Source organism: Cricetulus griseus, chromosome 7 (genome assembly GCF_003668045.3).
Source record: "Cricetulus griseus strain 17A/GY chromosome 7, alternate assembly CriGri-PICRH-1.0, whole genome shotgun sequence".
Lineage (NCBI taxonomy): Eukaryota > Metazoa > Chordata > Mammalia > Rodentia > Cricetidae > Cricetulus > Cricetulus griseus.
Window position 1 is genome coordinate 122,377,070 of NC_048600.1, and position 12,855 is coordinate 122,389,924.

The following is a 12,855-nucleotide window of genomic DNA, read 5'->3' on the forward strand; positions in this document are numbered from 1 at the left end:
GTGGTTGCAAGAGGGGGATAAGGGATGAGTACAGGTGCCCATCTAGATTCACTAACTTTATTTTTGCTCTGAGTGTTTTCTTTAAAGGGTAGTTTGGTTGTGTTTTATTAAGGCCACATCAAATAGTTTACTGAGTCACACCCCTGTGTCTGCTTGCTGGCTTCCCTCCTTCACGTTGTCAAAGGTTGCCACAGTTTAGATCTTTGGACTGATTATACATCTCTGGCCCGCTTGCCTTGGCAGCGGTTTCCTGGGATCCAGTCCTTAGAGCAAACAAGCAGATCAGAGATTCTCATATTGTCAGAGCTCTGCCCTGCCTCGTCCAATTATCGCCGCAGAATGAGTGCCCTGGTGGAGCGGGACCTGCAGGTGGCTGAGTTTCTCATTTGCTGCCCTGCGGGTGTCTCAGTGCTAGAGCTACTGGGGGAAGTGGCCTCTCCTGTGGCCTCTGCACACTGCTGACGACATTATCCAGAGACAAAGATCCTGAGGCCGGGCAGGGTGGGGGCCTGCACCCATCTTCATCTTTCACAGGGCATCACAAGTCATGTGCCCCTGGAGGAATAGGCTCAGCTGGGCAGCATCACTGGGCTCCTGGGAAGAGAGGCCATCCCCGGCTCATCTTTCCCATGTGGTCCTGAGTCATCTGGGCCTTGCTTGTCTCCTGTCTCCCTGTAGGGTCTCTTGGGGTCCCAGAGAGCATAGCTCAGCAAGCACACAGGCACTGGAAGGTTCTCTTTGTCCTCACTGAAGTATGAAGGTGTTGAAAACCGAGTATGTGATCAGCTTCTTGAAGAGTCTCCTTGTTTCCACAGCGCCCTATCTGAAAGTCTCTCTCTTTCTCTTTCCACAGGCAAATGGCATCTTGGGCACCATGGCTCTTATCACCCCAATTTTCGTGGTAAGAATCCATTTGCAGTTTGTTCCCCGGGAACCACAAAATAATGTTCCCTGTGTAAAGAACTCCATGAGCATTTGAAGCCCTTGTATCCCCTGGGATATTCTGTTAGGACATTTTTGCTTCAAAAGTCACTTAGGTACATGTGGGGCACCACATCTCTCTTTCTAGAACCTCCCCTGGTATCCTACCTTGTTGTCTGTCTGCCTGAAAATCTAGTTTACTGTGGACCCATCCATCTCCCTCCATCTCCCAGTTCTTTGCACCATATGGAACATTCTGGGAATTCCCGACAGTACAGGTAGAAAGAAGTCTTTAAAAAAAATGATCTGATGGTTTGCTGGGACATGAACCTGTGTTATGGACCCAGATAGAGGAAGCTGCCTCTTGGCCTCCTCCTAAGGATGCAGCTGCTTGCATCCTCAGACCTCTCACCTTTGGAGAAGAAAAGTCAAGATCAGGCTGTCAATTCTCTAATTGCTCAGTGACATACTCTCTTAATGTCAAAATATGGGTGTTCTTTCCAATTTACAGTCTGTGCCTCTGCCTTTTCCCTAGCTTTTCCCTTTGCTTATGGGAATCTGCAGACTGCCCCTTAGAAAGCCATTTACCCTGTCAGGCCCTTGGCCTTACGTCTGTCTGTCTGTCTGTCTGTCTGTCTGTCTGTCTGTCTTCTACCACTTTATACACAAATAGGTGGCCTTTTCCTTTAGTGATAGTCTCAGACTGTTTTGTCACCTTGTCCCAGTGTCTGTCCCTAACTGTGCAAAGGGTTGCATCGTGCCTGAAGGATCCTTTTAAAGGATCACAGGGGGCAGAAGAAGAAGCCACACCCTTAAAAATGGCCGTTGGAGGAAAAGAACACCAGGCCTGTCAACAACTTACTCCAGAAAGTAGCTCTCACTCCCCGGGTGATGGGTTGGATTAGATCCATTGGTGACATTTTGAACACTGTTTCTGGAGTCCTGAGCAGAGAGGCATACTGAGACTGTGCCCTGCTTAGAAGAAGACGGTCCCTGACAGGCTTGTGAGTCTGACCCAGGAATGGGAAGGGAGAAGAAAGAGATCGTCTACGTATTTGCTGGCTTGGTACCAAATAGTGCTGGAAGCCTTCTTGCTTAGCCACTGTGGGGTTTCTTAGCTGCTACCTTCTGTCTCCTGCTTTTGTATTCTGCCCATGTACACTATCCTGGTTCCCATGGACCCCCACATTGCCTTCCAAACCCATCATGGATTATGTCAAACATCACACATTCTTCATATGCATCCAAACTCCCCCTCTACTCTTGGTTAGAGACCAGGGCTCCGGCAAACACTGAGGCTTCTCACTAACTCTGGAGGCTGAGGGCAGTTGATAGCTGAACTAAGAGTTGGTATACAGTGTGGGCCAAATCCAGCAAGCTGTTTCTGTAAATACAGTTTTATTGGAAACAGTTGTGCTCATCTTTGTGCATATTGCCCAAGGGTGTTTTGTGCTACAGTGACATCAGAAGCCATCATAGAGACTTCTTGCCAACAAAACCTGAAGTATTTACTCATCTTGACAAGATGACAACCGTTCAGGGCTCTGTCATTTACCTATGAGGTATTCAAATCTATGTGTACAAAAGAGGTTGACATGGAGCTCTCAGGTTTTCTTTAGTACTGGTAACATTTACCAGCCATCCCATGTAAAACTAGTCTAGTTTCTTTTCTGCTGTTAGGACAAATTCCATGATCAGAAGGAACTTCAGGAGAAAAGGGTTTGTTTGGCTTACACTTCCAGGTCATAGTTCATAATTGAAGGAAGTCAATCAGGAACTTAAAGCAGAAACTACAGAGGAATGGTGCTTGTCAGCTTGCTTTCCAACCTGTGTTTAGTTAACTTTCTTACAGAGCCTGGAACTGCCTGCCTTGCCTAAAGAATGGTGGTGCCCACAGTAGGCTGGGTCCTCTTACATCAATGAGCAAACAAGACAGTTGCTCTTTGGCATGCTCACAGCCAGTCTGATCTGGGAAAGCCCTTAATTGAGACCTCCCCCCCTCAGCTTACTCTACACGGTGTCAAGTTGATAGTTAAAGCTAACTGGAATGTAAACCACCTACTGGTGAATGAGGGCCTAACGGTCCAACTTAAGGAACACGGTGCTGAAGGGGAAGATCTTGTCATTCAGGCTGACAGAGAGTCTGGAGGTTGGGATTGGGCTGTGAAAGAGGAAGGGGCTAGCAGGGGTGGTGAGGGGTGGGGCGTTTTATAGGAAACTGCGCTACGACTATGCTGGACCACTTCTGTATAGCTTCATTGGTAAGAGCTACAGAGCAGGCAATTCCAGACAAAGCCACTGGCTTTCCAGGGTATGAGCCACATGAGAAACGGGATCGGACATGTGCAGATAGAGAGGCAAGAGGCACATGCAGGGGCTGAAGAGGCAACCGACCCTCCCTGCTTGCCAGGCCCAGTTCAGAACTTGTGTTGTAGAGGGACAGTGTCAGGGAAACCTCAATACAAGGAATTTGGGTTACAACATGACCTTCTTACTTCATTCCATTCCACTTCCCAACCTTTAGAGTCCTGGCTTAGACATCTATCCTTTAGGACGTGTATTGAGATGTTGTTGCTATGTCCACAACACCCGCTGCATCTGGGAATATCTTCCTCCTCTGACCCTTCTTCTCATCATGAGCCAAGATCTCAGTATGTAGTCCAGGCTAGCCTCAAACTGAGGATCCTCTCACCTCATCCTCTGTTATGCTAGGATCATATGCCTACACCATCATACCTGACTCATCCGCTTCTCACAGCTTAATATATCTTATTTTCGTTGTTATAAATTCTGTATTTAATTTTTTGTGTGTGCCTGCACACGTGTGCTGAGTCATGTATGTGGAGGTCAGAGGACAATTGTAACAGGCTGTCTTTTGGGTCACCAACCAGCTCCCAAATCATGACACAGAGACTTCTTATTCCTTATGAATGTTCAGCCTTATTTTACACTTGTTCCACTAGCTCTTATAACTTAAATAAACCTGTTTCTTTTCATCTACATTTTTCCCCGGGTCTTTTTACCTTTCTTTCATTCTGTACAGTCTACCCTGTGTCTGTCTGGTAGCTACCTGGCTAACTGGCCCTGAATGTCTCCTCTCTTTCTCCCTCATTGTGCCATCCCCTCTCTTTTTTCCTCCTACTTATTCTCTCTGTCCTCCAGCCCAGCTTATCCCTCTACTGCCTAGCTATTGGCCATCCAGAGTTTTATTAGACCAATCAGGTATCTTAGGCAGGCAAAGCAACACATCTTTACATGTTAAACAAATGCAACACATCTTTGCATTGTTAAACAAATATTCCACAACAGTCAACTCTTGGGACTTAGTTCTCTCCTTCTATCACATAGTTCTGTTGATTGAACTCTGTAACAAGTCTTTCCACCAAGCCGCCCGAGCCCTGCTGCCATGTGGGCACTTTCCACCAGGCCTCCCAAGTTCTGTCTGCTGCCTCGTTAAGGTCCCAAGTAACACACAGACACTTAAGTATATTAGGTACAAATGCTGCTTGGCCAATGACTAGGAATTCTCATCTTCTAGCTCAGTCTTAATTATCATAAATCTATATATATTTTATAAGACTTACTGGATGCCAGTGGCAAGCATCCTGTCTTCCCAGGCTACATGGTGACATCAGAGCAGAGAGCAGGAGGAAGAGAGAATGGATGACTTCCTTTTTGTCCCTGCTTATATATGAGTCTGCCTGTTATTGTCACGTCCTGCCTATATCAGAAGACTTCTTTTTACTACATTTCCCAGAACCCTCCTCGACTCCTAGTCCTGCCTAACTTGCTGCCTCATTGCCCAAACAGTACTTTATTCAACAATCAATAAGATAAACAAACACAGAAGGACATTCCCCATCAGAACTCACATCTTTAGGCTTGTTGGTAAGTACCTTTGATGCTGAGCCATCTCACTAGCCCCACATAGAAGCTTCCCAAGGCAGATTTTGGATTCCTTAAGCTATCATGTATGCAGTGGCTCTTCCTCTCTTTTTAAACCAAGTACTTACCACATGAGTTCATAACTGTGGAGGATGTTAGATGGTCAGCAATTCTTGATACTTCCTCCCAATCTGGGTTAACTCCCCTCACAAGACATTTCACAAAGCTAGTCTTACAGCCAGAACCCAGCAAAGTGATTTTCTTTGCATACTTCAAAGGGATATTAATCAAATCCTCTTTTAATTACATACACTAGAACACCACGATATTAAATCACAGGAAATTAAATTCTGTTGTGTGTGTAAGAGGCAGGCATGCTGAGAAGCAGCAAGTGGGGGTGCTAACCCATCACCCCTCTTCCAGGCTTTGATTACTACTTTGGAATCCCGTATAGCCATGACATGGGCTGCACAGACACACCCGGCTACAACTACCCTCCCTGTCCAGCATGTCCACAGAGCGATGGCCTATGGAGGTAAGACCGTTGGAAGCATTGACTGTGGGCTTTAAGTCAAAGTGGAGACATGAGTTCTAGAATAAGTGAACGAGATAGACATGGACAGTTGAGACAGCACGGGAGATAAAGAATACATCCAGGGCAAAGGGTTTTTTTTTTTTTTAATTTATTCTCCAATGCAAGGATGAGAACAACAATTTTTTTTATGTTGGAATTTTCCAGAATCTCTGAATTGTTTAGCTCACCTGGGGAGAGCATGGTGCCTGCCAAGATCTCACACAGGTGGAGCCTCCCTCCTCTGCTTGCTGGCTTTGCTCCTAGACTACATGCTATTATTTCCCCAGCCCAGACTTGGGACATAGACACACACACACACACACACATACACACACACACAGAGAGAGAGAGAGAGAGAGAGAGAGAGAGAGAGAGAGACAGAGAGAGACAGAGACAGAGAGACAGAGACAGAGAGACAGAGACAGAGACAGAGAAGGAGAGATTCAAAGACAGATGGGAAGACATAGGTTGAGAGACACAGACAGGAGAGAGAGAGAAAGACACACACAGAGATGGGGGGAGAGAGAAAGACATACACAAAGAGAGACAGACGGGGGGAGAAGACACACACACAGACAGAGATAAAGGGAGAAAAATACAGAGACAGAGAGATGGGGAGACATAGGCAGAGAGAGACAGGCAGAAGAGAGAGAGAGAAAGACAGAGACAGGCAGACAGAGAAAGAGGCAGACGCACACACAGAGAGGGAGACAGTTGCTAAGCCTTATTGAGGTAACGAATTAGCTCAGTCCCTGTGCTCATCCCTCTCAGAGCCTGTGCTGTAGTTATTCCTGAGGCCACAGGTGTCTGAACTGCTTGGGGAATGTCTCAGCTGACTCATTAAATAGCATAATAGTTAATATAATAATGGTTTTTTATTGAGAAGTTGTTACATCCTGGACACTCCCCACCTTACCCGTAGTCCACAGGAACAATCTGCCTCGCCTAGGTCACACCAGAGATGGTAGGAGATAAGAATTGACATTTTAGTCTGAGTCTCTCTAAGTCTAGGGCCCATGCCCTCCAGGTTTGCTTCTTAGCTTGTGGCTGTTGGACCAACGTTGAGGATGACATTACCTCAGTGCACAAGAGACATGAAGCAACAGACCCCTCCCAGGTGACAGTGTGAAAGACTGCGATGTGTCATGCTGCCTTCTTACGTAGCTGTGTGGCCTAGGTAGGTCACATCTGCAACCCCATGTGGCCATACAATGGCATGAGATATCTCAACCAATGTCTCCCTTTCTCCCCCTCGTTCTCTCTCTCATCTATATTATAATAAGACAGAATTGAAAGCACTGGCTTGTTGGGATGGACTCAAAATGGTAGTGGAATTAAATCCAGACAATAAAAAGCCAAAAACCCCAGCAAAAATACAGAATAATCAAGCCAACATCACAACAACTTCTTATTTTTATTTTTGTGAAGATTTGTTTTATTTTTATGTGTATGTGTGTACATCTGTGTGCCCAAAGAGGCCAGAAGAGGGTGCCGGATCCCTGGGGCTGAAGTTACAGGTGGTTTTGAGCCACCTCATGTGGGTGTTGGGAACCGAACCTGGATCCTCTGTAAGAGCAGCAAGTGTTCCTAACTGCTGAGCCATCTCTTTAGCTTCAGTGTTTTCCTAAAAAGAAAAAGAAGGAGAAAGTGTTTGCCAATGATTTACCCAGCTTGACACTATCCCTAAACTTCTACAGCAGGGCATTACACACATGTGTATGTAGTGGAGTTTCAAATTGTCCCCAACCCTTCTCTAATTGTCCTCGGGAGGGCGTATGTGACAGTGCAGGATTCTTGTCCTTTCACCCACTCCTTGGTGATGACCTGGGCAGAGTCCCAACATTTGTCCTCCCGGCATCCCCTTAAGGGGCACAGGTGACCCCATTCTAGACAAGTGTAAACCTCCAGGAGGGAAGATAACTCACTCAAGATGGTGGCCGGGGGTGGGGAGCAGGGAGTAGGGGTGGGGAAGAGGTGTGCAGCCCTTCGACCTGAGGACCTACAGTGGGATTTGTTTTCTTCAAGAAGGGGGTAGCCTTCTGACTTCCATTTTATACTCAGTGTTATACAGTTTCTCCAAAATTTCCAAACATGGTTCAAAATTAAAACTACCATGGGCCATCTTGTGTATTCTGCCCTATTATCAGATTTTTTTTTTCCCACATGAAATCCTGGTCACAGACCTAGGACAGTACCCACAGTACGCAATGTTGCCAGCATGTCCACTGTCACTGAGGCTGGTCAGTGGAGAAAGTCAGCAGCAGGAGGGCTGGTGGGCTGTGGGACTGGCCTGTTCAGACCTCAGTGTGTCTGTCCGCAAAATGGGAGCTGTAATGTCCCAGGCTCATGAGCATCTCATCCCATTTTGCAGGGTGGCTGGCTCATCCAAGGAACACAAACATCTATTCAAAGGGCAGGGAGAGCCATGGCCGATCTGCTAAGTCTCTTGGGACCAGCTGTTTCGTATCTATGTGTGTTGCTGCCCTAACTAAAGCGTTCTGTGATTATTTAGGATGTGAAAATGAATGCTCCCCTCTGTGTTTTCATGCAGGAACCCCGAGAGGGACTGTTACACAGATGTGGCCCTTCCTCTCTATGAAAACCTCAACATCGTGGAGCAGCCTGTGAACCTGAGTGGCCTTGCACGGAAGTATTTAGAAAAGGCAGTGGCGTTCATTGAGCAGGCAAGGTAAGGACAAGCTCCCTGCTCTTGTCCCCTCTTCCACACACACCAAGTCCTCCTGCCCCAGGCCTGTTAGGGCTGAGGCTGAGTTTCATGCTTCAGCAAGCATACCTGCCTGCCTCCCATATGCTAGTAACATGAATGCTCCTGATGAACTCTCTGGTCCTGGGTTAGAAGTTCCTCGGGTAAGTTTTTGGCTTTCCTGTGACCCTCTGTCTGTCCTGCCTTGATTAGCACCATGGCTTTGGCCATTTTTCCTTCTACTAGAGTGCAAGTTCCTTGAGGGTAGGGCCTGCCCCCTGCATTCAGGACACTTACTTAGGGTATTTGTTGAATTCATTTGTTAGCAGGCAGTATGAGTTCTTTACTGCTTCTATAACAAATGATCACCAAAGTGGTGGCTAAAACCAATAGTAACCATAGTAAGTTCTCCTCAGATCTGGATGCTAGATGTCTGAAGCCAGTTTTAGAGGACTATCACCAAAGTGTAAACAGGGCTCATTCTTTTTAGAGTCTCCAAAAATAATTGTTTCTTTCTTTTGTTTGTTTGTTATAATTGTTTCTTTGTTTCTTTGTTTGTTTGTCTTTTGAGACAGGGTTGTGTAGCCCAACTCCTTCTATAAACCAGCCTGTCCTTGGACTCAAGAGATCTGCCTGCTTCTGCCTCCTGAGTGCTGGGACTAAAGGCATGAGTCACCACTGCCTGGCTTTCTTTGGTTTATGGCCACATCATTCTAATCTCTACTTCTGTTGATCCCTTGTCATTTCTACATGTAGTCAAGCGTTCCTACCCTTCCTCTTTTAGACAGAGTCCCCGGTAGCCCAGGCTGACCTCTAACTTGCTATGCAACTGAGCATGTCCTTGATTTTCTGATCTCCCGGATGCTGGAATGTGTCACCATACCCAGTCTTCTTTTAAGGACACTAGTGATTAATAGTCAACCAAGAACCAGATATGGTGACATAGTTCAGCACTCGGGAACTCAAGAGACAGAATTCATGGCTAACAACAGCAACAACAACAACAACAACAAAAAAGACCAAAAACAAAACAAAAAGTCAGCTATCAAGATGATCTCATCTCAAGGTCTTAACTTACTTATACCTGTAAAGTTCCCTTTGCCACGGAAGGGAAGTTCTCCAATTCCAGGACTTCAGGTATGTTTGGGTGTTGTTATCCAGTCTCGCACACAGCGTTCTGAATACGCACATCTACAGGGCCCACAAAGCAGGTCTGAAGAGTTAGCTCAGTGGTTAAGAGTATTAGCTGTCCACTTAAGAGTAAACCCAACTAAACATTAGGGTCTTAAGACTAAAGAGACATGATGACTAAAGGCAATGCAGAAAATAACAGTGTGGAGGCTGGTGGGATCCAAATAAAGTCTGCAGGTAAATGATCAAAAAAAAAGAAAAAAGAAAAAAGAAAAAAGAAAAAAAAAAGAAAAAAAAAGAGTGTTGGCTGTCCTTTCAGAGTTTCCAGGTTCAATTCCAGCACCCACATGGCATCTCACAACCCCTACAACTCCAGTTCCAGATCTTATTCTTCTGGTCTCCAAGGGCACAACATGTAAGTGGTGCAGAGACATACATGCAGGCAAAATACCCATACACATCATACAGAATCTAAAGAAAAATCTTTCAAAAAGAAGAAAGCAGGCTGAGTATGGGGCAAACATACCCCATCTATTGTAAACAGTAGCTACTTAGCTCCAGCCATTGATGGTGGGTGAACCTGGTATGTGAGCCTGGGTGTCAGGTCTTTCCAGTTTCTGGAAGAGACAGGAAACAGTCTTTAAAATGTTAGAAACTACTAATTAAAAACATCCAAAAGAGGGCTAGGGATGGCTCAGTGGATAACGACACTTGCTGCTAAGCCTGACAGTATGAGTTGAATCCCTGGGACCGGGTGGGTGGAAGGAGAAAACCCATTCCCAAAAGTTGTCCTCTGACTCCACACACTGTGGCACTTCTGAACAAACTAAATTGATGTTTAGAGAAGGAAAGCACGGCAGTGACAACAAAATCCACACCACTGAGTGAGGGCTGCCATTGTGCATCCTTGTCCTGTCACCACAAAGAATGACTGGAAGTGTGATTGATTTCATCTTTCTCCCACGGTCCTAAATGACTGAGGCACACTGGGATACTTCTCTTAGGCCCACAGCTGTAACTGAAGTGAGCAAGAAGACAAAACTGTGCTGTGTGGCTGCCTGCTTATGCAGAATTCAGATGGCGTCATCTGTGGATGGCTGAGCAAACCAACTCCTGACTGTGCAGGGTCCTACAGCCCTTGCTCAGCCATGTTGGACTTTTCTAGAGACATCATCAAGGAGGGCAGGAGTGGCAGTGAGAATCAGTCATCTGTGTGTGCTCTTCATAATGCAAGCCATTACTTCAGGCTCAGATTTCAGAGTCATATCCCAGGACCTTAGAGGTTCCGTCTGAATGGTTCCCCAGAAGTTTCTGAGAAACACTGTGTTTCTCAGACTGCTGGGATAGATGGAGTTTTTTCCGCTCTGGGAGGTTGAGCATCTCCCAGCTTCCTACAGCTGTGAAATGGCTCTAGTTCCCTCTGCCCTATATGACAGGCAGATGCTTCATAGTCGTCAAGGGCAGCTTCCTGTTGTTTTACAGTCTCAGCCTTCTGATAGGAGGGATGGCAGCTGTCTGGGGCTGGGGACTGTGTAATGCTTGCTCTGCAGGGGTGGCGGAGCCTGGCATCCATCAGTTAAGGGACTCATTAAGAGACAAATCAACTGATGTTCTCACCATGTCAAAAAAGGAAATAATAAGAGTTGGCCTTTTTTTTTTTTTAACTTTACAGAAAGTAATCATAGGGCATGCAGGTTTCTGTAAGATTTGACCTACTGGCTCAACCATAACTTTCTCACCGTAGCAGAAAAGTCCCCTGGATCTGCTCACATCTGTGCTGACTAGTTTTATATCAACTTGACAAAAGCTAAAGTCATTTGAGAGGAGAGAATGTCAATTAAGAAAATTGCTCCATAAGATCAGGCTAAGACAAGCCTTGAGGGCATTTTCTTAATTAGTGATTGATGGAGGAGGGCTCAGCCCATTGTGGGTGCTGCCATCCCTTGGCTGCTGGTCCTGTGTTCTATAAGAAAGCAGGCTGAGCAAGCCATGAGAAGCAAGCCAGTAGGCAGTACCCCTCCATGGCCTCTGCATCAGCTCCTGCCTCCAGGTTCCTGTCCTGCTTGAGTTCTTGGCCTGACTTCCTCCAGTGATGAACTGTGATGTGGATGTATATGCCAAATAAACCCTTTCCTTCCTAACTTGTTTTTGGTCAGGGTGTTTCTTCACAGCAATAGTAACCCTAACAGATTAATACCTTCCTGGAAATAGGGCACAGAGGGCTTGGAAAGTAAGGGTGAGTTAGTTGGGCATAAGAATAGATGCTGACTTGGTATGTTTGAAGCCAGAGTCTTCTGAGAAATCTGGTATGTGGTCAATACTCAAGATGTTGTGAACTGTATATCTATGTCCCCTACAGTTCAAGTGTTAAAACCCTAACCCTCAGTCACACAAGACCTGTCCAACTTTTTGACACAGTTGTCATTTACAAAATGTACATTTGCAAACTGCACAAGCAAGTTACCAAAGACAGTCACATATGCACACAAAAATCTTATATTTTAAGTGAATTTATGTTTGGCAGCATTCATAGATACCCTGTGTATATGTGGCTTAAGGGGGTAGGGGTAGGACACACCTTCACCCGATAGGATATTATTAGGAGGTGGGGACCTTTGCAGGGTTTTTCGGTCTGGACAGGTTTGGGAGGATGGAGCCCCTGTGATTGGATTAGTGCCCTTATCAGGAACCGATGAGTTTCTCACTCTCCTGAGGGTGAAAGGGAGAAAGAGTCTAAGAATGGAGACACTGGACTTCCCATGTGCTAGAACTGTGAGAGTAAATACTTGCTTTAATGTACCCAGTGTGGTGTTTCTGTTCAAGCAGTCTGAGTTAAGACATGTGTCGTTCAGGACAGGGTCCTAATGACACAGAGACGAAAACCTAAACCTTTAAGAGCTGGAGCCCAGGCTTCGCAGAGTCCTTTCCTTTACTTGATTTGCCATTGCAGAACGTGGTGCTCTAAACACAATAGCCACTGTCTCCATCAGATCAGCCGTGTCTACTTGCAGGAGGCCACCAGGAATGGCCTCATTGTTGGCATTCTCTCATAGAAGGAGGAGTGAGGAGGTCACCTGAGATCCTAGCAGCCTATCCAGCTATTTGTACATGGGAACTGCCCCAATTACACATGTCCTCGATGTCTTGGAAGGCGCTAGGATGGAGGCTTGGGGAGGTAAACTGAGACGGGTACCATCTACAATGATTTGGGGAAACCATCTCCATGCTAGGTGAAGACTTTGCAGTTCAGCTACTCTGGTGATGGGGAATGTACTTCTGTGTATGTTTATCTTATTGATTGTTGAATAAAGTACTGTTTGGCCAATGAGGCAGCAAGTTAGGCAGGACTAGGAGTCGAGGAGGATTCTGGGAAATGTAGTAAGAAGTGGTAATCCAGGCAGGAAGTGACATAGCAGGGAGACTCATATATAAGGAAGGACAACCAGGAAGTGCCCCCTTTTTCCCCTCTGCTCTTAAACCAGGCACCATGTGATCCACGGGCAAGGGGGGACACCAATGGAAGGCGTCCGGTAAGATAAGTCTTATAAAATATATAGATTTATGATAATTAAGACTGAGCTAACAGATGAGAAATCTGTTATTGGCCAAGCAGCATTTGTACCTAATATGTCTCTGTATT

The 12,855-nt window shown here is 45.9% G+C and overlaps 1 protein-coding gene across 11 annotated transcripts in view; it reads left to right on the forward strand.

The window, feature by feature from the left end:
• Arsg (arylsulfatase G) overlaps nucleotides 1–12,855 on the forward strand; it is a 134,540-nt gene that overhangs the window by 81,918 nt on the left and 39,767 nt on the right. For 4 of the 11 annotated variants that reach the window (XM_027425812.2, XM_027425811.2, XM_027425814.2 and 1 more), the window contains 3 exons: nucleotides 854–901; nucleotides 5,230–5,341; nucleotides 7,932–8,069. In XM_027425812.2, the coding sequence (XP_027281613.1) occupies nucleotides 854–901; nucleotides 5,230–5,341; nucleotides 7,932–8,069 (298 nt within the window). Of the gene's footprint in view, nucleotides 1–853; nucleotides 902–5,229; nucleotides 5,342–6,510; nucleotides 6,558–7,931; nucleotides 8,070–12,657; nucleotides 12,746–12,855 lie in introns of those variants that run through there. The other 7 variants (XM_027425813.2, XM_035447763.1, XM_027425816.2 and 4 more) reach the window with 5 other exon arrangements.